The sequence below is a fragment of the Phoenix dactylifera genome, chromosome 18 (genome assembly GCF_009389715.1).
Source record: "Phoenix dactylifera cultivar Barhee BC4 chromosome 18, palm_55x_up_171113_PBpolish2nd_filt_p, whole genome shotgun sequence".
Taxonomy (NCBI): domain Eukaryota; kingdom Viridiplantae; phylum Streptophyta; class Magnoliopsida; order Arecales; family Arecaceae; genus Phoenix; species Phoenix dactylifera.
The window spans coordinates 2069687-2093397 of record NC_052409.1 but is presented as its reverse complement, the minus strand read 5'-3'; the positions used below and the strand labels follow the sequence as shown (position 1 = coordinate 2093397).

General features: G+C 39.3%; 4 protein-coding genes across 5 annotated transcripts; 1 reads left to right on the top strand and 3 right to left on the bottom strand.

Moving 5' to 3' along the window:
* Positions 1-2975: 2975 nt before the first annotated feature.
* LOC103700006 (monocopper oxidase-like protein SKU5) lies at positions 2976-6973 on the bottom strand. Its single transcript, XM_008781989.3, has 9 exons — positions 6833-6973; positions 6621-6730; positions 5954-6224; positions 5541-5667; positions 4970-5330; positions 4280-4648; positions 3685-3763; positions 3411-3588; positions 2976-3315 (listed from the first exon to the last, which is right to left on the bottom strand). Exons 1-9 carry the CDS (start codon positions 6971-6973, stop codon positions 3230-3232), a joined length of 1722 nt encoding a protein of 573 aa, XP_008780211.1. The 3' UTR covers positions 2976-3229.
* Positions 6974-9370: 2397 nt separating this feature from the next.
* On the bottom strand, positions 9371-10629 carry LOC113462041. Its single transcript, XM_039115651.1, has 2 exons — positions 10207-10629; positions 9371-9799 (listed from the first exon to the last, which is right to left on the bottom strand). Exons 1-2 carry the CDS (start codon positions 10627-10629, stop codon positions 9626-9628), a joined length of 597 nt encoding a protein of 198 aa, XP_038971579.1. The 3' UTR covers positions 9371-9625.
* A 3039-nt stretch (positions 10630-13668) lies between these two features.
* On the top strand, positions 13669-17272 carry LOC103698850 (50S ribosomal protein L9, chloroplastic). Of its 2 annotated transcripts, none has more exons than XM_026801780.2 (7): positions 13669-13898; positions 13995-14122; positions 14807-14852; positions 16254-16351; positions 16447-16494; positions 16584-16765; positions 16943-17261. In XM_026801780.2, the coding sequence occupies exons 1-6, from the start codon at positions 13743-13745 to the stop codon at positions 16702-16704; spliced, it is 597 nt and encodes a 198-aa protein (XP_026657581.2). In that variant the 5' UTR covers positions 13669-13742; the 3' UTR covers positions 16705-16765; positions 16943-17261. The 2 variants fall into 2 exon arrangements, with proteins under 2 accessions (XP_026657581.2, XP_008779122.2); XM_008780900.4 differs by having other exon boundaries at positions 13672-13898; positions 16991-17272.
* An 8-nt stretch (positions 17273-17280) lies between these two features.
* LOC103698861 lies at positions 17281-18959 on the bottom strand. The gene is made up of 2 exons (XM_008780910.3): positions 18708-18959; positions 17281-18592 (listed from the first exon to the last, which is right to left on the bottom strand). Exons 1-2 carry the CDS (start codon positions 18825-18827, stop codon positions 18467-18469), a joined length of 246 nt encoding a protein of 81 aa, XP_008779132.1. The 5' UTR covers positions 18828-18959; the 3' UTR covers positions 17281-18466.
* Between the last annotated feature and the right edge of the window lie 4752 nt (positions 18960-23711).

Sequence of the window (23711 nt, the reverse complement as noted above, 5' to 3'; positions counted from 1 at the left end):
ATCACGCTAATAAAGAAAAATATTATGAATAATGCAGGTTGTTACGTGATCCCTAAAATTATGATAACAATAGATGATATTTTGGGTGAGTTTCCAAGAGAAACATCTACAATTCGTGGAAGTCTAACCAAAGCAAGGCAATCTCTTAGTAGCTGCAACTGTCTCATTTGTTAGAGAATCAATGGTCCTCTAAGTCGAATGCACCAAGCAAGAGCCCTCAACGACCACTGGGAAGCAAATGGAGCAATTACGTTTGCAAGCCAAGGGGTAGAGATCATCAAAGATATGCAACAAGGGTGAGAGCCCACACCAATTATCCTCCCAAAATTTGATTTTTAAACCACTCCCCAGTCTGAAAGATGAGCAATTCCAGAAGGCACTTAGTTGCTTGCAAATGTCTCGCCAAACAGGGGGCATCTTCCTTGTACATTTTTTTGGTTCTCAATCCAAGATTTCATAAAAGCTCTAATAGCCTAATCAATTGTTCTCTCGAGTGGACCGGTTTATGTTTACAAAAGACATAGGGGCAAGGATGACAAATATCCGCCTCATTTCTTTAGAATGTTGTGGCTACAGTTGATGAGGCAATTAGAATCGAATTATGACGATCAATTCCCTGCAACATTTTGCAGGCAAATATTGTGGAGTATCTCATCAAACTTGAATGTTAAGTTAATGATGATTATAAGAACTCCTAAAAGATTGCCACTAGGGTTGAAAAAAAGTGCCACCTAGCTTCCTAATAATTTGCTAATGAAGGTTGCATGTGAGATGGTATCAAATCCTACCTTGATCAATTTTTAAGGGGCAACGAGATACTGATGGAGGACTCATGCTACTGTGCATAGTTTAAAATTCTACTGCCAATGCATAGCCCAAAATTGTTTCTAGGTTTCATCTACCACGCAAATCATTATTCGACACGAAGCATTATTTGAATGCCAAAATTTGTTTAACTAAAATGTTGAATTATTTTGAAAGGTCGTTCAGCTAATCTGATTGATTTTTCAGGTACAAAGATTAGGAGTCTCCTTAGTGTTCAATATGGGTAATGGAGGTGCTCGCATTAATTCTTTTTTTGAAAAAAAAATATTGGATATTTCTTTGAAGGACATATGCGTATGAGCTTTGATAGTTTATGAGATTCTATATCAGACAGAAGGAATCCCATGCCATGTTCTGGCTTTCTATGCACACAATATAGTAACATCTTTTAAATAGTCATTTGCTTAGAAATATTGAGTTGGCTAGGGTGGATGGGTGGAGTAAGAGAAGGCAATGAGGTGGTATGAAGACATCTCAGAAGGTTGGACATCCTTACTTTGATGGTAACCAGCCTCTAAAACTGGAAAAACAGCAGAACATCAAAAGATGTTATGCTGTTTGGACCTATAAAGGTTTATGAAGATATTTGCATTAAATGAAAACAAGCAATGGTATATATAGTTACCTAAAAACCACAGCAAGTGGCATGGAAAAGTGTTATCCAGGTAACCAGTGTAAAGCTGATTAGTCCATCCTGCTCAGTAGATCACAATTACAGTCAGGTGCGTACTATACTTCTACCAAGCAAGAAACCAAGGAGAAAAGGCAGTAAGATGCTCCTCATGTTGTTCCAAAAAACATAGGAAGTTAAAGATGATAGGAAAGCAAAGCATATGGAAGAAGGCCTTATTAGCCGGATAAAAACTGCATAACAGTATTTTAGACCTTTAACTATGCATGTTATGTGTAACAATCCAGGATCTCACCCAAAATAGCTAGCCGGAAGGTATTATTTGGATTCCTTGATCCTGTATAAATACCCAAAATCTATCCAACGAATAACTGATGTGGGACTAAACACATGCCCGCACGTACATTATGCTGCCACATTACTGTGCTTTTCATGAACAAGCGAAAAATTATATAAAATTAGAAGAAATCAATTACTTGTATTCCGTAACAATTAGGGCTAATATTCGCATGGCCTTGACATTTTAGGGTCCTATGCTAACTTTGGGCTTGATTGGGCGTACTTAGACAAAATATGGCCCAGCCCATAGCCTCTTGAGCCCTCTGTCTCCGACTCTCTTCTCTCCGAGGTTGCCCATGATGCCACAGCTTATTGATGATCTGTACGGGTGCGCATAAAATAAAAGCTCCATGCAGAAGTAAATCCACATAGGACAACCGAGCATACACCCACACTCGAGCATTTCCTTGTTTTCTGATTAAGAACTTTGACGTAACTATTTGTACTATTAGGGGCTTCATAATAATTTCATCTCCTGTCATAGGGAGGCCAGACATGAGTTACTTTGAGACAAATAGTCATCTATCAAGAAAATTTTAAGCAATTCTTCATTACTATTATCATCGACCTATCAATCGGTGTCCTCTCGTCTCCTTCTTCCTTGCCTTCTAATGCCAACCTCCAAAACCCTCCAATTGCAACCATCAGGATATATCTATTGTCCCAGTCTCAACTTTCGAATGGTTTCGATCTTTCCCGTCATTTTCTATCGAAGCAGGAATATATCTTAAGTCTGACAATGAGAAGGCATGGCCTTATCAAACAACTAAAAATAGATTTGAATTATATTCTATGACAAGCGGACCATCAGTGCCTAATGAAGTTACGGTCATGTGTCTTCACGAGATCTCTATGCATAATCCCACCTTCACTCTTTCTTTATCGTTTGTCCTCTTCCTTCCCCCCCTCATTTTCTAAAAAAATAAAGGTTTTTCTGTCCCCAATCTCCAAAAATAATAATAAAAAAATCACAAGGGAATACAAAACCCTCTCATGTTTTGTTCCGAAGCCATAATTAACACCAGTCCCCTCGCATCCCATGGCGTGCCAGCAGTTAAGGGTCATGTCTTGTTAAGAGGGTTGGGCCCCCGTATCACGTTTTCTAAACATACGGTGAACGTCAAACTTTGTGGGGGCGCAGCTGCAATACTTATCAGATATAGCCTCTTCATTTAACCTTCAATGCACAAACAAATATATATAAGTCTTCATCAATGGCACACTGTTGCTGGAAGTAGCAGGCTGGTAGCTCTCCCAGCAGAGCATAAACAACCACACCTTGTAGAGGATAACATCGCAGGCTCCATTTTATGACCAAAAATAGCTAACCATATGAAGATAACTTAATACCACTGGCTAAAGTGATCATTTCGAACAATGAAATAACTGTCCTGTGGAGCTCCTCATGAAGTCCACCTTGACGAGACCCCTCCATCACCAGTCTCCAAGTGGGGACAGCGCCGGAGCTGAACTGACGGCCGGTGCAGGGGCAGGTGGTGAGCCTTTTGGAGCAAAGATACCTGAGACAACAAATCAATAGATACTTAAGCCATCGGCCAACTCAAAAGTTCAAGAAGGCCATGAAAGCCAGAGCACTCGAGACATAGTTGCCAACCACAGAGGAGCAGGTTCTCAGGTGGAGGACGCTCTTTGGCAGGGTTAAGATCGTTATCATGGACCCTCACATACATTTCTTCGCCTAGATACCAGTTCTCAAGGCGTTGAGATCGGAGATTCCACATGCCAGGATTGTCGAGATATGCATAAACTGCAGTCCATCCCCCAGGATACACCTGCATTCACAATGAAAACACATCCTGTTACCGTTCTTTTTGACATCAAAGAATCATCTAGCCTCCACTTTCATGCATTCGCTCTTCTTCTACAACCTGAACTGTGGAGCGGACAACCGGATTGTATAGGTTATAGGTTTCTCTTGAAGCAGGATTCCATTCACCATCACCAAACCTGTAGAGCAGAACAGGGGCGCCTGTTAGCTTGATTGGAGATTTTTTAACTTTTGCAAGGAGGTAAAAGAATGAATCACATCAACCTTTACAACGCATGGTCGAATAGTTCTCTCTGTTGGTAAAGCATTGAAGTTTTCATTCTAATTAGTTTGATATTTATCATGTGTAACTGGATTGTCATAAGTTAAACCTTTCGCATGACCACAGTTAAAAAAGATTTTATGTTTCCTTGAAAACAGAAAAGATGTATATAATTTAACAACTCGAACATAATCTATGCAATCTAGGTGGATAAAATGCATCAAAGGTCTATACGAATGCATATAATCCGAGTAGTATATAGAAATGGACTGATGTTAGAGGTCCATAAGAAAATTGAAGGCTAGATAAATGAATGAATTTGATTTACATTTTGAAGCAAGTTTGAATACATAGATTGTGCATGCAATCCAAGAAATGATTCATTTGGCAAAGTGTTAGCTTTATAAATAGTAGTCATGAGGATGATGCTTACCCGACTACATAGAACCCAAAACCATCAAGATGCCATGAATCCATAACATCAAGATCATTCTTAAACACAAGCTCGATCCAACCCTTGTGATTTCCAGTAACCACTGAAGTACCAAGAGCAGCTTCTTGATTGACTGAATTAGTCGGGAAGGCATCGAGCTGGTATACACCGGAGCCATTCACAAAGTAATCAGCAAGTTTCAGTGGGGTCGAAAGAGTCAGGTAGGATACATTGTTGATAGTGTAGCAACGGCGATCACCTAATTCTGCTTCAGAACCATGGAGGATGAATGTTTGTGAGATTGTGACATTGGTTACATTGAATGTGCCCTGTGGGTTAGGCCTTGCAGCCCCTGTCGTCAAGTTCCACCTTCACAACCACAGACATTGTTAGTTCCATTCAATAAAAGTCAGTAAACTCTAATCTTATACAGAAGAAACAAAAGGAGGAAGAAGGAATCGGATTTGTCTAAAAAGATGCTTCTTTCATCAATGCCTTCTTTTTCTAGGGCTTCATCGCAGCAAGCTTTATAGCTGGTGCAAGATTAAAAGAATAAATGCTGCTATAAATAATATAATTTCTCTAAATTCAGAATATATGCAGCAACTTTTTTCTGTTTTGCCAGGCTATTGTGAAGAATGTTAGTTGGTTTATATCAATGCCTGATCAACTTGGACTCTCTGATCATACCTTATGGACTTTGCCTGATTGATGGAGAAAACTCTGTCCAATTGATCAGGCCCAGGAGGTAGGGGTCCACTTAATTGAGTGTTTGAGTTTGCATAATGAAGCACTGCAACACCATTGATGTTAGGATAGTTTCTAGTATCAATTTGTGTTGGACTGGCTACAATATAGTAGTCTGATTCCTGTTGGTTTGCAGTGAATAATACAGAATATGACTGGCCGACATGCACATCCAGAGAATCCAAGACTATCTGATCTGTATAAGATCCTTCGGTCTCGACCAAAATCATCTGATGGTTCTGTATTCTGAAATTAAAACTCAAGGCATTCCCCACATTCGATATCCTCAATCGGTATGTCTTCCCTGCAAAAGTAGCAGGGGAAAAAGAATTGAATGGATGTTGTTGCTCTAGAAAGGATCCAACCATGGATTAGGAGCATTATAGGAATTAGAAGTTTACACACGCAGTTTAGAAGGTGTTTCTTGAAGTAATGATCATTTGAAAATTTGCATTTTTCAGATGATTTCTTCCTGAATGAGCTATTGAGCGGCTGTTCTTAATTATATGATTACCATGTTCCACCTTGAGGGACTCATACTCTCCTCCCCAAACATTGTTATAAGGAGCCTTTCCATTGATAAGAATGTAGAGAGCTGGACTGAGACGCATATGCTTGTTGGCCAAAATTCCCCGTACATCCTATCCACAGATTATCACAGGTACAAAGGTTATCAACAATATGTTCTATAAATCCATTTTCCAGCTAGTCTGTGAAAAATAACACAGCAGTTAGTTTCATCATTCATACTTTGAATTATGCAGTGGCAATTTCAATGTTAAGATAGCCAAACTGCTATTAGTATTTATATTTTTTCGATCCATATTCTAGGAACCTTGAACAGGTTTCCCATTGTATACTGGGTCAGACAACAATAATGTAACAAAACCGATGCAGCATTACTAATATCAGGAGAAAAGAGATGACCTTGTAAGGGATGGAATGCCAGTCTCCTATCAGAAGATCAAATTCTGCTTCTGGTTTGGGGAAAGGCACCAGGATCACATCACGGTTGTTGACTCTAAGAGGACCAAATCCACCAGCGGCCCTTTGGAAGTTGGTGGAGGGGAAGTAGAAGAAGCTTCCAATCTGGTCTTTCACTTGGAATTCGTATGTCCAGTTCCTACCAGGCTTGATGGGGCAGTTGGTTCCAGACACACCATCCTGCCATGAGTTTAGCCTCTGTTGTATGCCATTCCTGCATCATATGGAGCTTAAATTCTTTCAACTGCTCTTCTTAAAATTCATGCATTCTATTGTGTCAAACATATCTTATAACATAGAATTAGAATAGTCTCAAATCCATGGCCTTCCTCCTTGGGGCCATTTAGTACTAAATTTCCAGAAATGAACTTCTGACTACTTAGTTTCTCTTGAATATTTTTGTTCATGGAAATTTAAAGATATCAACGATTATATGAGACAAAAGAATGAACCAAGAAAGCTACAGAATTGGCTTTCTATCTATATGTGACCTCATCTTATGCAACTGTGTTTTAGATATATAATTTGGTCACTCTTTTTGAGAGGAAATATATTGGTCACCAAACAACGTAATTATGAACACAAGGATGTGCTACGGGAGACTGCATACCATGTCATGAGCAATGGTTCATCGATATTATTGAAGATGTTCACATGGATCATATCATTTGTAGTTGAATTAATAAGGGGCCCCGGGAACATTCCATTAATGGTGATAACCTGAGATCCAACACGGCATCTATGAGGTTCCGTTAACGATTTCACTGGAAACAAATATTCATCATGAATGAACTGCCTCTTCTCATTATAGAATGTTCATACCGGTTGACGGAAGAGGACTGGCCTGATGTTCCAATCGAAGGAGACATTCCAGTCGAGAAAGATATCAGCAGCACCAGCCACTGAAGCTACAAGCAGTATTACCGAACACAGTGTGAAGACTTGCGGGAGGCCACCCTTCATGGCTTTGGATGGATTGGTTGCTTGGAGACCTGCCTGGCAATGGAGGGCAAGGCATTTTGTCATATATATTCTGGCAAATGGTGGAATTCCCTACGACAAATGGATGAAGAAGAGACAAAAGGAGGGAGAGAAACAAGAGCTTCTTCCGATCATTAAAAACAATGAACTTGCTCATAAGAATGCAAAGCCAGCGCATGGTAGATATTTTGTTACCTCTGGCAATCTCCTGGATATTTTATATGCCCAAACTTTGTGGACTCCGTCTATTCTGTTCTGTTTCTAAATGAAGCTCAAAGCTTTATTAAGGAGCGGCCTTCTCAATCGTGCAATATGGGAGATAATAAATTGTCTGCATCTCGTTTTGGCTTCATTTTCTGGACCTTAAAACCAGTTGCTTCAAAGATATGGCATCCATTGGAAAGTCATTGTCTTATGCCTTGAGCCAGCATCTTTGAATGATATTACTGATCTGACAAATTTAAGAAGCAGAAATTATGCAGCAGCAGCATTTAGGTGATCAGATAATAACATGTTTCAGTTGATAAACAGTATTCCAGCATTTCCTTTATCAAAGAAAAAGATCTCTGAAGAAAAGGTATTCTAGCCCAAGCAAAACAGCAGTCTGATTGTTTAAGCTAATAGCTGTTAGCTCAGCTTACTGGCACCCACTGCTAAGAGCTTGCCCTTGGGAAGGGTTCAGGGTTCAAACTCTGGTTGTGACACATTACAACTGATTGTTTTTGAACACACACAGAGAGAGAGAGAGAGAAAGTCTAATTGCTTAATGTGCAGGTACCATCTGGCAGGTTGAAATTACAATGGGGGCATATGTATTTTGTTCATAAAATTTAAGAGAGCATGAGATTTCATTTTGTGTAAAAAGATCCTAACATCATTCAATCATCTAGAATAGTCAGAAACTTAAACCAGTTACTTCAAAGATTTGGCACCGATTGTGAAATCATTGTCTTATGCCTTGAGCCAGCATCTTTGAATGATATTACTGATCTGACAAATTTAAGAAGCAAAAATTATGCTGCAGCAGCATTGAAGTCATCAGATAATAACATGTTTCAGTTGATAAACAGTATTCAAGCACTTCCTTTATCGAAGAAAAAGATCTTTGAAGAAAAGGTATTCTAGCCCAAGCAAAACAGCAGTCTGAATGTTTAAGCTAATAGCTGTTAGCTCAGCTTTCTCGCACTCACTGCTAAGAGTTTGCCCCTGGGAAAGGTTCAGGGTTCAAACTCTAGTTGTGACACATTACAACCAATTGTTTTTGAACACACACACACAGAGAGAGAGAGAGTCTAATTGCTTAATATGCAGGTACCATCCGGCAGGTTGAAATTACAATGGGGGCATATGTATTTTGTTCATAAAATTTAAGAGAGCATGAGATTTCATTTTGTGTAAAAAGATCCTAACATCATTCAATCATCTAGAATAGTCAGAGACTTACTTGATGGAGGTTCCTTTCACCATTTTTTTTTTTTTCTGAAGGGAAAAAATTGGGTGGAAAGGAACCCCATTACCATGTTATTATTAAGCTAATAAGAACAAAAGAAAAAGAACAATAGATGGTACCATGCGAGACAACAAACAACAAATTATCAGGTTGATTGAATCCATTTGATTTCACAATTTTGGTGCTTGCTTTTATTACCCCTTTTTTCTCTTTTTCCTTCCTTTCCAAACAACCTGGGAGGAAAGTCTTGTGCAAAGGCATTGGCTTGCAAAAAAATATTCTTGGAAGTCTCTTCACCTGCTTTTTGACTCTTTTACCAAAAGATCCCCCGTTGATAGCTAAAATGAAACCCATGTTGTGGAGGCACAACAATAATACACACAAAATGAAAACATTAACAGCATATGAACAAGTCCTGATATATAAACAGTAGCATATGGAATAACTGATTATCTAAAAGAATGATAGTTGCACCTGTATTGTACTAGCTGTCAATTCAAGTTTTGTGGACTCTAACAAGATTGGATATTGCTTCAGTTAATTACATGATGAGTTCATAAACAAGCACATAACCTAAAACCAGGGCTACATATCCCGGTCCCGCATAATTCGCCGCAAAAAATACAACCCTGGCCCAAAGGAATTAACCAAAAATGTTCAAGGAATGGCAACATTAGATGCTTGTTCATTAGCATATTCACCTCAAACTCAGGTTGGCTATCATCAAAAACAAAAGACAATTACTGAATTACAACTGTTGCAATAAAAGTACAACAATACTGAGAGCTTTCAAAAGAAGAAAAGGATGTTAGGATTCCATAAAGCAGTAGATATCAAAGAGACATTCTAAGAGATCCATGAACAACAACAAATTGCCACCACTAGCAATCAGCATCACAGAAACACATAAGCAGGCCCTACATTGAGGATAACAAAAAGGACATTGTATTCAAGATCTCAACAAATACAATCAATTCAAAATTCAGAAGAAAACAGGAAGCTTGCTAGGCAACAAATTAATCAGCCTGCCACCAAAGCAGCCCCTATCTACCAAAAACTAAAATTTTTTACAAGGCAATAGGAATCCTCAACAAATATAAGGTACAATGCAGAAACCTAATGCGGTTATCATGGGGAAAAAACTTCAAATTTCTGCAAACCAAATGAATCCATCAATTAATTGTTCAGGAATCCATGTGACAGGTGTTAATCCCATCTTTGCAACAATTCGTGAGATCATTGACGGTCTCGATCTGCATCTTGCCCCTCAGGAGCACTTCAGTGTCAACCTCCACCCTCATGTAGCCATCAAACACCACTGGAATCCCATTGTTGAGGCTCTGGGTCTCCGTATACCACTAGTCCTCAAAATCGTCGAGGAAATGAACTGTATACTTATCCTTCATTGGATCAAAGGAAGAGGTAGCCGAGTCATTGCTAGCAATATAAAGGCGCCTCCCGTCGTCCATATTGTCAACTAGTGTAGAAGGAGAGTCTCGTGTATCTTCTGTGACATGGTTGAGTTAGAATTATATGAAATAAGTAGTCGTTTTTAATAAAAATAAAAAATAAAAAATAAATAAAAAATAAAATAAAAAAAAAGCACCTCGGTGTCTGATGTCATTTGCAATGATTCAGAATTTTATCTAAAATATTTAATTCGAAAGTATTATTGGAATTTTTTGATCCGGTATAAATATTTAAAATTTATATGGTAAATAATCGATGTGAGACTAAACATACGCATGCACGAAACCTCACATACACACCTGGTACCGGTAGTTCCGGTGATGTGGGCATCCTTCACCTCGGCCAGCATCTTGGGAGTGACTTTCCAGAACTGTCGCTCGTCGACGACAGACGCCGAGTCCCTCAAGTGCTCGAAATCGACGCAGAACAGGAAGTCCTTGCCCTCCTCGTCTTGATCCATGGAGGTGTACGTCGAATTGAGACAGATGCTGAGATCCATGACGAGGGCGCGGTTCAGGTACTGGGCTTCTCCCAGGGCACTGAGGAACCTCCAGAGGTGGTGGTTCATGGGCTTGCAGCGGTCGCGCCGCGTGTAGATCAGGTACTTGCCGGCGCTGCACTTTCCCTCGGACTTCACCACCACCAGGAGGGTGTCATTCACAGCCTCGCCGACGACCGGGACGAAGAGGGTCTTCTCGCTCTTTTTACGATTGACCATAAATGAAGCGTGGAGATGTCAAGCATCAAAATTGCCAGAGCACCATGAGGCATTGCATATTTTTCTCTTTATCATATCTATTAGGCTTGGTACTTCATCAGAACCTCCACCACATTGCTAGCTTTAATAATACCATTGTGTTCTCTTAGGACCTTGATCATTGATGTTACTTAATAGTTGCTTTGCAATTTTTTCTTCTAATTTGTGTCATGCTATTTATTTAAATAATGTGATCAATTATGGTATCAAGGAGGTAATCTTTAAAACTTACAACCAAAAACAAACATGTAAGGACGATTCAATTGTATAGGGTTTTGCATTTTGATGAAGGTGAGCAACTCCATCTCTACGAGTTGTCTGATCAACAATACTTACATCATCCCTAATTTGTCATACATGATACTTAGATAGCTAGCCACTTTTTATTTCTTTTATTTAGCACATATCATGAACATGTCTTGAACTTAAAAAATGCCATCAAAGTTTGCATACTTCTAGTCCACAAAGCTCAAATAGATTATCTCCAGATAAAGGATGTTTGATGATCTCCACCAAAGCCCATCACCGCCGATGATCTCCACCAAAGCCCATCACCGCCAATGACTCCTCAACCATAACCAATGAAGAGTACATATTTTCAACTAAAAATCTTTCAATAGATATTCAATTTTTCGGAGAACATATAAGATATCTAAGTATAACAGCATTTTGATAGCACCAGATATGAAAAAAAAAAAATCTAAGAAATCAAAAATTAAAAAAAAATAAATCTAATGGATGCAAAGAAATAGGTTGTTGTCATAACACTAATAAACCAAGCTTGTATTTGTAATAATCTCCATTTGAACTAGGCAATCCATGCATACTAAGTTTTGCAATAAACTATATTTGTCTTGTTCAAGATTGTGCAAATAATATTATCCCCTACTAAAGCATATGCATGATGATTGAGCATGTGCGAATTGCTCATTTCAAATGTGTGTATCAATAATTTATAATATATCATTATCTTTTTAAAACATGTGCATCAGATTCATACGCATCAACTATTTAAGATGTATGCATCACCAATTTAAAATATGTGCACCAATTATTTATCTTATGTATTTATAACTTTTTAATATTTTATAGTATTTGCATCAGTTGTTATGTATGAGTGCATCACTCATCTAAAATATGTGCACCTGAAATTGAGCTTGTATAAATTGTAATTTCAAATTTATGCATCATTGCTGGTGACTATTAGCATAATTAGTTAGCATCGTACCTCTGAGTATTTACCACTCAGAAGGTTCAGAAACATTCACAATTTGCACATTAAAAGTTTATAATATGTGTATCATCTTGTATTCGATATTATTTAAGAAATAATCTAAGCATCGCCTTCTGAAAACATGTGTATACAAAAATGTGTATATTAGTTTCCGGTGCATCATTTATTTAAGATGTACACATAACCAATTTCAAATATGCATATCAACCATCATCCAACATGTTTACCATCTAGAGGTGACGGAATTTCTTTCATGTTGGTTAAAATGAATTGATATCTCGATTCATCTCAATCTCGATCATTCATCAACAAGATGACTGATGTTTTGAAATTTCAAAAATCCGTGTCCATATTTGTCCAGCTACCGTTTTGTCAACCCAATGAACCATTGTTGTTATGAAAGCATCCAATATCTGTAGCTAGGGACTAAAACTTATGGCCTACCATGCAGCAAGGACCACGTAGAAATGCATTCAAGCAAAATAAAAATGAGTATTAAGCTGAATCAACGTTATGATTGCACAGTAGTCCTAAAACTAATGTTAAATGCTTTTGCCAAAAGCAATAACGTGAAAAGGAACATAGGATTCTAGTACGAAAGTTAGCTGCATGTGACCATGATAACGGTTCTCATCATGTGTCAAATGACTCGGTTAATTTAGCCATGGCAGCTCCTCTCAAAAATACAGCCTTCTGGGAACCTAACATGTCACAAAATCAACACCAATTTCACCATACTTTCAAATCGCCCTGACCTGGCCTGGTCATGTCAAAGGGAAGTTCTAACTTGACTTGAACTCAAGCCTAACCTGGTTATAGCTATTGTTTGGGGTTGCCTCATCAACCATGAAAACAAATCAGCTCTCAAGCTTAGCCTGAGTCTATAGTCCTTGCAACCGGAAGTAAATTGAGCTTCCAAGACCAATTTGCCTTCCAAGCTCAATTAGCCTTCATGCAATATATATATATATATATATATATATTACTACAACGGATAACTCATATACTTCTAGTATGGATATATCTAAAAAAATTAAAATATAATAAATCACGGAATACTCTAGACAACTCTCCTTCACTAACCCATCGAGCCTCTTCAGAGTGGTCAGCCACATACGGGCCACTCAATCCGCAGCTCCATTGGCCTCTCTATATACATGCTTAGCTTGAAAAGTAACATCTCCACCAACCATGGCCCGCATATTCCGGAGTAAGGAGTGGCACCAAACCATGCCACCGGTGACTCCTGGATCCGGCCAATCACCATCGCCAAGTCATCCTCGAGCTGGATTGCGTTGGCTCGCAAAATACGTCGGGCTTGACACAGATCAGCCCAAGCTACCCTCAGCTCTGCCCCCAGAACAGAGATATCAAAGATCCGGCACCCACCAGCAACACCATCCTGGAGTCCGGCGCTCTGATGACGAAGCTTGCACCATCCTTCCTGCCACTATCTAGCACTCATATGTCGAAATTGACTTTATGAAAGTTCGAGGGTGGAGGCTCCTAGGTGAAGAATACTATCCGTGACGCTACAAGAATAAATGTAGAGCTCCAAATACCCCGAGCTACCTAAGTGTGACCAGCCATATATGTTAAGCAGTGTAAGTCGCCAAAGTGTCCACATTGACATACTTTGTTCAATCAGGCCTTTTGAGAGAGCAAGCGGAGCCCCAGGGGAGACCATGTCAAACACATAGTTCCTTGCCTCCATTGCAGTATTTAGAAGCCCAAATTCGGCCCAAGAAGTCCAAGTCCTAAACCGGAACGAGATAAGGAACGAGGGCGAGGGGAGACGGATAAAAAAACAGAAGAGGAGGCCGCACGGGAGCCGGCAGCGATGGCGTCGACATCAGCCGTACTATCCTGGAGCTCTTCCTGCTGCTCGTGGCCGCGGTCATTGGGCGGAAGCCTTCGTCGCGAGAGCCCCAACCCCACGGACACGGGGAGGGCGACGCCCATCGTGGCCCAGAAGAAAGCCAAGAAGCTTCGAAAGGTGAGTCAACTCCGTCCTCTCCTCCTCGCGTTTGTCCATCTAGTGTTCGATGACGGCAGGCCCTTGGTCGATTAATTGGACGCCAATTGTGCCCAGATTATTCTCAAGGAGGACGTCCTGGAGCTGGGGAAGAAGGGGCAGCTCCTGGACGTGAAGGCCGGGTTCTTTCGCAACTACCTCTTCCCCACGGGGAAGGCCCAGCTCGTCACTCCTCTCTTTCTCAAGTTCGCCTCTTTATGCTCTTGTGCTCTCTGTTATCCAACAATTGTGTTTGGTCTCTATAATTTGATTTCAGCACTCGGCTTCTCTTATCTAGCATCATTTCCTTATTTCCAGGGAAAAAATTTAGTTTTGTGACTTTGCTCGGTTGCGGAATTTATCACGGAAATGCTCAAATTATATTATTGCGCAGGTGATGTGATATAGAGTTGACAGCGGTAGAAAATAGAAATTTTAGGGCATGGTTTAAGTTTAAAGTTAATGCTGATGTTTCGGAGGCTGTCCTTGGATGACAATTTGTGTTTGGATGGTGTAGGGTAACATTTTGCTTAGAAGATAGTTGAGGTGAATGGAGTGAATATACTAGGGGGGAAAAGAAATAGGGTTTGATGGGTCTACTAAATTCAGGTCTTTTCACCATGATGGCTGCATATGTACTCTTCTTTGATGGCATTATGAAAAGGGATGAAAGAACATTGATGTCGTATTAGATGCATTGATATATGAAATATTTATTTCATTTGATTTTTTCTATGTTCTTTGAGTATGTATGGTGCTTCGAATTTATGAGTACCTTATAAAGCAAACTTGCCATTCTTTACCTGAAGCCATTCTCTACATAAATATTTGATAGTGTCCTCCATTACAAACTGAATATTTAGATAACAATTTTCTTTTCCCCGCTTCAGGGAAATGCGGATTGAGGAGGAGAGAATTGAGGCTGAGAAAAAACGGGTAATGGAATTTATGCCTGAACTTATCATTTAACTGTAACAATGATTAATAAGCCTTGTTCCATCTATATGAGTGTATTTTGACCAAAAGAGACGTCTTTCGCCAAAGAAGATATTATAACGATTATCGCTATACTTTCATGATTTTGAACCAATTTGGAGCCTCTCTTTTGCAATATCAGACTTTTAACTAATCTAAAGAAAAACAAAAAAGGAATTCCATTGAAATTGATTTTTATTGACCAATCAGAATTGCCATCTATCTATCTAAAATAGAAGGTTGGGTTCGTTTCATAAAGAGCAGATTTCATCCTGAATCCATTTCTTTTTTTGGTACCCAATCTGATCGTAATATCATAATAATTGGTAGAAATTGGATCAATTTTTAGTCGACCAGTTGTACGGTCTGAAGGAAGCAGACATCTGGAGAGACTGTTCGACATTAAGACATTAAGGGGTCCAAAAACGATGAAGAAAATCGGGTATACATCAGATAATATATGTGTCCCATTTGTCAAAAGATTGTTATAGATAATTAAAAACTGATAACTAATTAAGTGGGAAATCTTTGTATATTCTTTATAGTTGCTGTCTGTGTGGCTATTACTTTCTCAGACCTTACATAGGACCAGTTCTTGTTAGTATACCCTTGCAATATTTGTTTCAATAATCTTGAAATATTGCTGATTCATACTGTGATTGATATTCCTTAAACTCTCTTTTCCTGGCATCAATGTTTCAATATTTTTACTGTCATTCATATTAAAGTTGTCAAGAAACATAAACAGAGCATAACAAGTACATATATGTATCTGCACGAACATTTCACATATCCATTGGCTCTAAATATTTTATGTGGTTGGGAAATCAAGCCTTCCCAATTTCCAATTCACATTTAGCTATCAATCATTTAGCATCCATAAAGTCCATGTTTTTGAAATTGATCGGACTCCAATGTGTTTCTTAAGGAATACATCCACTTTGCAGTGTTTTCTTTGGGTAAACTTTTGGTTCTTTCATGCGACACATATCGTGCTAGAGCAACTGAACATGACTTAGTCCCTGCATAATACTCCAAAATGTATTGATCTGCACAACTCTCAATTCACCATATATTTCACTACCAGAAATGCCCTCTCCCCTTCTCTTTTTATTCTGTTCTCTGACTATTTGGTAATAAGTTGCACTGATATGCGAAGCAATTTTATTTTAGGCATAGATTGAGATTTCAGTCAGCTCATAAAGAAAACTTAATTATTACCTTAATTATTTTTTGCTTGATCCTGGCCCTGTAGGCATCGCATTACTTCAAACAACACTATTTGTTATTCATTAAAATATTACATGTACATGTACTTATGTATGTCAATGAAATTCTAACTTTGTAAGTTGTGTGAATCAGGTAAAAGAAGAGGCACAACAACTTGCTTTAATTTTCCAAACAGTTGGAGCTTTTAAGGTGAAGCGCAAAGGTGGTAAAGGAAAACAAATTTTCGGAACGTGAGTTTTACTATGTCCAACAGAACTGGCTGAAATTGTACATGCTATACTTACAATAATCTCATCTAAAGTCATTGCCTTTTCATTTCTGTTAGTGTTACTGCACAAGATCTTGTTGACATAATCAAAGCGCAGCTAAATAGGTATGATATTAAAATGAAAACAAAGCTATATTATGTTATAATTGATTTATTTGGCAATTATTTGAGTCCAAGTTTATTGTTTTATATAGGGATGTCGACAGACGGATTGTCACCCTTCCAGAGATCCGTGAAACTGGTGAATATGTTGCTGAGCTTAAGTTACACCCAGAAGTTACCGCCCAAGTGAGATTGAATGTCTTTGCAAATTAAGTGAACTGTCTTTCGAAATCCTTCTCTCTTTCGAGGAGGTCATGTAAACAAACTGGTTGAAGTAAGTAATCTGCTTCCAACATCCCACTACTCTTTTCTGTAAATATATAACTGAGTCAACAGCTTCATAAACCTACTGAAAAGTTATGCTTGGATGTTTTGTTACAGACTGCATCATAGATAACAGCCTCAACATGATCATTTTGTTTTAAAACATATACTGATGTGTTTGTTGCAGGAGAAATATTGCTCTTTGTATATGTAATGAATTTTCTGCTCTCAATAGGTTCTATCAAAAGCATATGCTGGTACCTACTTGCACATGAAGGGCATAGTTCCAGCACGGCGAGATGTAGAGGAATGTTTGTCCTTTCTCCGTCAACTTTCCTGCAGTTTTAAGGGTATCATGTTATGTCATACTTTATTGCTTGTGTACATGTTCTTTTTTCCCTCATCCTTTCTGCAAACAGTGGCTGTTTTGATTGTTCGTAGAAGGATAACCACCTTTCTAAGAGGCACCATGTTATTAATCACTTGATTGGATGCTATGCTTTGTATTATTCTGTTCTCTACTTGTTTTTTTTTTTTTTCTTTTGGGAAGCCATGCTTATGGATAGAAGATTAATGAGGTAGTGTCTTATTTCTATTAATAAACCTCTTCGAGTTGTATCGAACTTGTGCGTTTGCTGCCTCTAGAGGCGATTTATCTTACAGGAAATGCTTCATTCGAGAAAAGACACTATTATGGCAAATTTTCATCTACTGTTTCCAACCTAGAACAGTCTTGGCGGTTGTATCCTCTGGTTGTGCGGACTTAAACTACCCTGTCTATAGCACAAGCTTTCCCTGGGTTTCTACAGTAGATCTGTCATATGCCCAAATTATCTTTGCTGGTAAGTTGATGCCAGTTTACAGTGGGTTGATTTTATGTTAAGAGTAGCAAAAGAAGGTTTTCAGTCTGATTAGTCATACTCTGATCAAATAGAATAATCCATTACTATCTTGCTAAAAAACTCGGCACTAAGTTTTGATTGAGGACTGTGGTTGTTGCTAATTTCTCATACTATGTCCAAGCTTTTGAGGGCCATCCAATCATGCTCACCGGATGCCTAGCATGAAACACAGGCATTTTTCAGTTGTCAATCTATTGCCAAATGAATCAGATCAGATTCATGAACCTTGGCACAACCCTTCCAAGCCCATCTGCAGGCCTACTTTCTTGCTTAGATCAAGGACATTATACTAAACTCGTTTGCAAGCCAGTATGCTCATTTGAATCCGTATCCGTTTGGCTTGCAAACAGCAGCTCGGTGCAAATAAAGGTGGCTGATAATCTGATCTGAACCAAATATTATGCACCCTATGCCACCAATGCTGCTGCACAGGTGATTAGTAAGTCACGACTCGATCAGATCAAAAAAGATTCCTGATCTGGAGACACTTTTGGTGTCACAAAACCTCTTCTTCTTCTTTAATCCAGAATATTAAGATTCATGATGTATTCAACTACTTGTATTGGCTACGCTATCATATTTTTCTCGTTTTCTTCAGAATGGTCAACTTGCTTATGAAATATTAGGATTTCCCCCCTTTGACTGTGAGCAGAAAAAATTACATCTGAGGTGATGATATGAGAAAGCTATTGCGTGCATATCATCATCTATATTTGATTCAAAAGTCGCAGCATAGCATGCATAAGAGTGCCTACATTTAGGAAAAGCAACGTATTAAACATATATAGGTGTGTCCAAGGAAAGACACTCTATGCTACATGTCCGGCTGCTTTTTTCTGGTTCTCGGCTTCATCTGCTGCTTCCACCTGCATCTTAGCTGCCTGCAGGTCTGCTTCACTAGCTTCCTTCTCATTTTTGGCTGTCAGTTTCTTCACCTATTCAACAATAAAACTTGCTGATTATCAAGGGAAATAAGCTCTATGATACTAAGAAATACGGGATAAGCTCAATGACAATAAGAAATAGAGGACCCTCCTACATCACAAATACCTGGCCTATGAGAGTAGCCTTCATGTATCTCCAACCTTCCTGAAGTGAGGTCACAAATGAAATCCCTCCCTTCTTCATCTTGGATGTCCATGAGGACTCCCCTCCGCTTCCTTCTTTCATGGGCAGGTTGGTTTTCTTTTCTGGTGGCTAGCTCCTTCTGGTTCCAGACTTGACAAGATAAAGGAGTAAACGCAGCCTGAAAGAGAACGCTAGATGTCAGTATAGACACTCGACACGCGTGGAGACGGATGACATCATAGATGGTTAGCTTCTCAATCTCTCTCTCTCTCCCTCTGTAGGATTTCCAGTATCCATCAGGTCGGATTGGGCTGGGCCTATTACTGCCTTGGGATGTCTATAAGTTCGCCCCACTGGGTACCCCAAATGGGTGCCGGACCCGGTTTGTTTTTGGAATGCACGAGGAGGATCTTTTGAGGCTTTAAAGCTGGGCTACGTGAGGCCCTATTCATTGTGGCTTTTTTATCCAGTACTTGGTCCGGGCGAGTCGATGCTGAGTCTCCCAGTTTTGCATGTCACTTGGGCCTCCTCTCTTGGGCTTTTCTTTTAGTTCAAGAAGCGGTGAACATGTGTGTGTCACATGTCCAATTCAGGAACACGCTTGGAAAATCTAAAGAAAGAAAGGTTAAGCAAAACATCTCAAATGGAACTCGCCTAGGAGGAAAGGCTATGCAAGGAGGTTATTAACTGAGCTCGAGGTGATCACAAAAAGTCAAAGCTCATTATAGACTCTGGCTACCTATAGTGCCACCTATCTAGTAAAGTTTCCAACTTGGGTAATGGTTATTCGAATTGAGGATGCGTTTGGTTCGCTACTGAAATTAGAATCAGAATTGGAATGCATTGGGACGCAAATCGGAATTGACATATTCTCTAATATGTTTGGTTCGTGGCTAGAATCGGAATCAGAATGGAATTTAAATACTAAGAGAGAGGTAGGATTGAATTTTGAGGATTGAGACATTCTCATTCCCCTTTAGAATTGGAATAAGAATGGGACTCCTAACCAAGCAGCTGGAATGGGAGTTACTTATTCTCATTTCTATTCCAGAATCTAACTCCTCTCTAACCAACATGCCCCTAAACCTGATTAAATGCACAATTTGGGGTTGGCGTCGAAATTCTGGAGCCAGTTTTAAATCGGACTGGATTTTGACCTGAGAGTTTAAATAACCTGAATCTAATCTGACAGACTATCAATCCATATTCTTTTTTATGGCTCTTCATCCGATCAAACTCAAACTTAGCCCATGTTTTTACAATAAAGCTCCCTATGTGTCCCAGCTGAAACCAAAATTTCTTAACACAATCTGACCTGACCTAACCCATTTTAACCCAATTTCCGTTCTGGTTGAAAAGTCTAGAGCTAGGTCAATTTAACTTTTTGGCGGTCAGGAGTGCGGTTAAGTTGAACTGGGATTGGGTTGACTACTTTCTTGTCAGACTGGGCTTAACTTGACCTGATTCTTAAGGGCTACATCTATGGTCTTAACTGTAACTGAAAAGGAGATTGAATTCTATTTTCTCGCAGGGACACAATTTATGTTATTTAGGTTCCATAAGATGCTCTCTTTGAAGAGTTTAGACCCTCTCTAGTTCAAGGTCTAGTCTCTTGATCATGGCCGTATATTTGTCTATTATGTAAGCTCTGGGACATCCGGGCCATGGTGAGAGGTAATATTGTGTTCCAAACCGGGCACATCTACAGAGAGGCTAATGGGGCCGCGGATTGTATGGCTTCGTACGTGGCCGATCACTTTGAGAGACCTTATGGGTTGGAAAAAATGAACTGCCTAGAATACTCTGTGATGCACTATTTTTGACTTTTTTGGATATATCTATACTAGAAGGGTATGAGCCATCTGTAGAAAGAAAAAAAAAAATTTCCAACGGAGTACAGCACATTGGACAGCACAATGCATAGGGGACCTGGTTAGTCATGACCTCCTACAATACATGGACATTTGTGACCTTACCACTCCTGTTCAATCTCTAATTGCAAAGAATCCTGATTTCACTGTGAAAGATCAGACGATCCATGTTAATGGTGATACCTCAAGTAGCATGCTAATTTTTGGCAGCACAATTCATCCGGCAGCTGTTTGAGCCAGCCCACTGCCCATTTGCGTGCTTTGCTTGCTGCTTGCAAATGAGAAGGTAGACCACATCCTTCTTGGGTTGCATATGGGTCCAGGGGTCAAGTCTACGTGCCAACGTATGGTACTACTGCCACTTAGCAAAATTATATTCCCTCTGACCATCGAATTCTCGGTCTTGTTCTTGCTGATCAAGCAAGAATTATACCTTGGTACACCACATCAACAATGCATCATGCCAATCAAATTTTTTTTTTTTTTTGAGGCTTCATTCATCATTCATTATGCGGCTCATCTTGAATTGTTATCTCCTCACCTCATCTCGAATTGTTCATACGTTGCATTGCTGACGTGGTGCACCTAATGCAAGGTACAATTTCTTCCTGATCAATAGAAGGACACCTGGCCTTCTTGCCATGGGCTTCCTGCACCATCAACACTTGGCATCACCATCATCTCTTTCATTAATATTTTCACCACCAATTCATCGTTCAGCCAGCAAAAGAATCTAATGCGGGGCTGGAGCTCCATGGTCTGAAGTTCAAATAAGATGAAAACCCCCCGCCGGAACTACTTTATCTAGAAGTTTGGACCATATCTCCAACTTTATCTCATGCATACATTCCTAATCCATTCTTTTCCGTCATTCTTGTGTGGGCCGCGGGAAGACTTTTTTTTTGGTGTCAACTTTTGCTTTACCCACCTGAGTTCAAAGATTTGCTCTTAGATTTGCGAATCCTGACCTTAGTGGGTGGTGATATGATGCAGAATGGCTATGCTTTTTAACAAAGGGATAGACACAGTGTTGAGTTTTAGATCCGCGGAGTAAGATTTTCAGGTTTGGTGAGATGGCTGCTGTCGGACAAATGGACGGGTCGGCATCTGCCGGCAGGAGGGTGTGGTCAAAGAACTAGAAGCGTGGCGAAAGGCCTGTTCTTTGGATTCGGATTCCTTCAGTAGAAAACAACCAGAAGGATAGGCTTCCGGCGATGGGGAGGGAACTAAGACGGTGATGCTGAAAAAAAAGAAAAGCCTTTTGGCGACCGACCCTTGCCGACGTTGCCTTGCTTGCTTTGTTATTCTAAGTACAAAGAGGACGTTGTTTTTTAATCGAGAAACCAGCCTGTAAGAGCTGTTAAGTATCCAAAAATCCAGCCCCCGGCTTGTTTCGTCCAAGTTTTAATGTCAAAAAGTAGACGTATATGCTGGCGTTTGTTCCCATCACACAAAGATGCTGACCGAAAGCAGTCATGCCTGTCTATTTATATAAAACAAAAAAAATCAAATAATACATTCTGATGCTTCAGTAAAATTTTAAAATAATATTAGAGCAAACTAGATCTCATAATTATGTAAAAACTTGTGCGGACATATTTGTAGTTTCATATCGGCTAAGACCGCTCCATCGAGATGGAATAAATTCAGACACACTTTGCTGTTACTGCACTATTCCAAAGTGGGGCTAGGTTTGGAGTGATAAAAGGGGGTATTGAATCTTATCCAACGCTCTTCATCTAATTTACCTAGTAATTGCACTAGGTTGAGCTCTTGGACATATATTATACTATGAAAGACAGATACTATACTCTGAAAAATGAAAACATTGGAGTTAGATTATTTTTTCCCCTCCCGTTGGCTGTGAATGGTGTTATTGTCAAATATGGTGGTTATTCATCATTAAGATTTGAGCCTGAGACCTTTCTTAACTTAGAGAAGGATACAACTCAGCTGAGCTAACAGTTATTTTCAAGTAATTTTTTCTTAACCTGAGATCTTAGGGTTTGCTGTGAGCGGCAGTAGGGAAAGTTTTCGCTCTAGAGCTTAGCCAATGTGCACCCATTAACTTGAGAGCCTAAATGGTTTGGAATATTAGTAGCATGCAAGATGTAAGGAAGCTGCTATGGTTTGTCAAGAGTAGTAATTAAGTACAATAAAGGAGTTTGAGTATGAGCTATAAACACAATAGCTAAAAATTGCGGAGTATTGCAAAAATGGTGCTAGTTATCATGATCACTGATGCACTCGATTCTCTTTTCCCTTCGGCGCCATGGTAATGCAGACTTCGTCGGCAATGTCGATGGTCGAGGATTTTTTTCTTTTCTTTTCTTTCAAGAGAGCGTAATTTGAAAATTTCAAGTAATTTGCAAGTGTAACTCTGGGTTAAGTTTGATATAAAAACCTGCAATCAGACATATGGCATCTTCCGTATCTGCTGCAATGTGAAATATATGCTTTCTGGACAAACCACCCTGGCAAAGAAAAGTTGAAAAGTATCAAAGAATCATATGGAAAATGTGCTGTGTGCGGAGAGAACTGGCATGCTACTAAACAAGCATGGCATCAAAAAAAGATGTAATCGTCTGGTGGCTCAAAAGCAAAGGATCGATTCTGAAGCAGTTTAGCCAGCAGGAAAAAAAAAATGTGCTTCAATGCATAACCATGATGGTGATGTCCAGCTAGAATGATTGCAGAAAACCTTTCAGCAAATCACCAAGAAGTTTGGATTGGATTTTACAATGTTTATTCGAATGTTCATATATGATATTACAAATATGATTTGTGTTAGAAGACCTGGGGCTTTATTCAGCTGATACTTTACAAGCATGGCTAACCTAACAAAGATTTCATGTAAAATAGTTAAATGATTGATATAAAATTTGTAAGGCTAAGCGCAATACATTGAATTTTGAGATGTGACTTGGAAGAACAACGCTGGCAAGGCGCTCTAATTTCAAATAGTAAAATGATGATATTTTTGATCCAAAGAAACATGGCCAAGTGGGTCAAGAGTAATCGAACTACAAATGTTCATTCTTCTAATACACGTTAAATAGTGTTGGAATATAAACAAATCTACCAAAGCTACTCTAATTCTCTTCTTCTTCTTTTT

Excerpts from the sequence above, each read along its gene's own strand:
- LOC103700006 (XM_008781989.3), bottom strand. The coding sequence starts at position 6,973 with ATGAAGGGTGGCCTCCCGCAAGTCTTCACACTGTGTTCGGTAATACTG. Across the intron at positions 6,731-6,832 it reads CAGTCCTCTTCCGTCAACCG|GTTATCACCATTAATGGAAT; the intron begins GTATGAACATTC and ends GTTGGATCTCAG. Across the intron at positions 5,668-5,953 it reads GGCATTCCATCCCTTACAAG|GATGTACGGGGAATTTTGGC; the intron begins GTCATCTCTTTT and ends ATCTGTGGATAG.
- LOC113462041 (XM_039115651.1), bottom strand. The coding sequence starts at position 10,629 with ATGGTCAATCGTAAAAAGAGCGAGAAGACCCTCTTCGTCCCGGTCGTC. Across the intron at positions 9,800-10,206 it reads GAACTACCGGTACCAGGTGT|TGGTATACGGAGACCCAGAG; the intron begins GTATGTGAGGTT and ends TTTGAGGACTAG.
- LOC103698850 (XM_008780900.4), top strand. The coding sequence starts at position 13,743 with ATGGCGTCGACATCAGCCGTACTATCCTGGAGCTCTTCCTGCTGCTCG. Across the intron at positions 13,899-13,994 it reads AAGCCAAGAAGCTTCGAAAG|ATTATTCTCAAGGAGGACGT; the intron begins GTGAGTCAACTC and ends AATTGTGCCCAG. Across the intron at positions 16,495-16,583 it reads ATCAAAGCGCAGCTAAATAG|GGATGTCGACAGACGGATTG; the intron begins GTATGATATTAA and ends TGTTTTATATAG.
- LOC103698861 (XM_008780910.3), bottom strand. The coding sequence starts at position 18,827 with ATGAAAGAAGGAAGCGGAGGGGAGTCCTCATGGACATCCAAGATGAAG. Across the intron at positions 18,593-18,707 it reads AGGCTACTCTCATAGGCCAG|GTGAAGAAACTGACAGCCAA; the intron begins GTATTTGTGATG and ends ATTGTTGAATAG.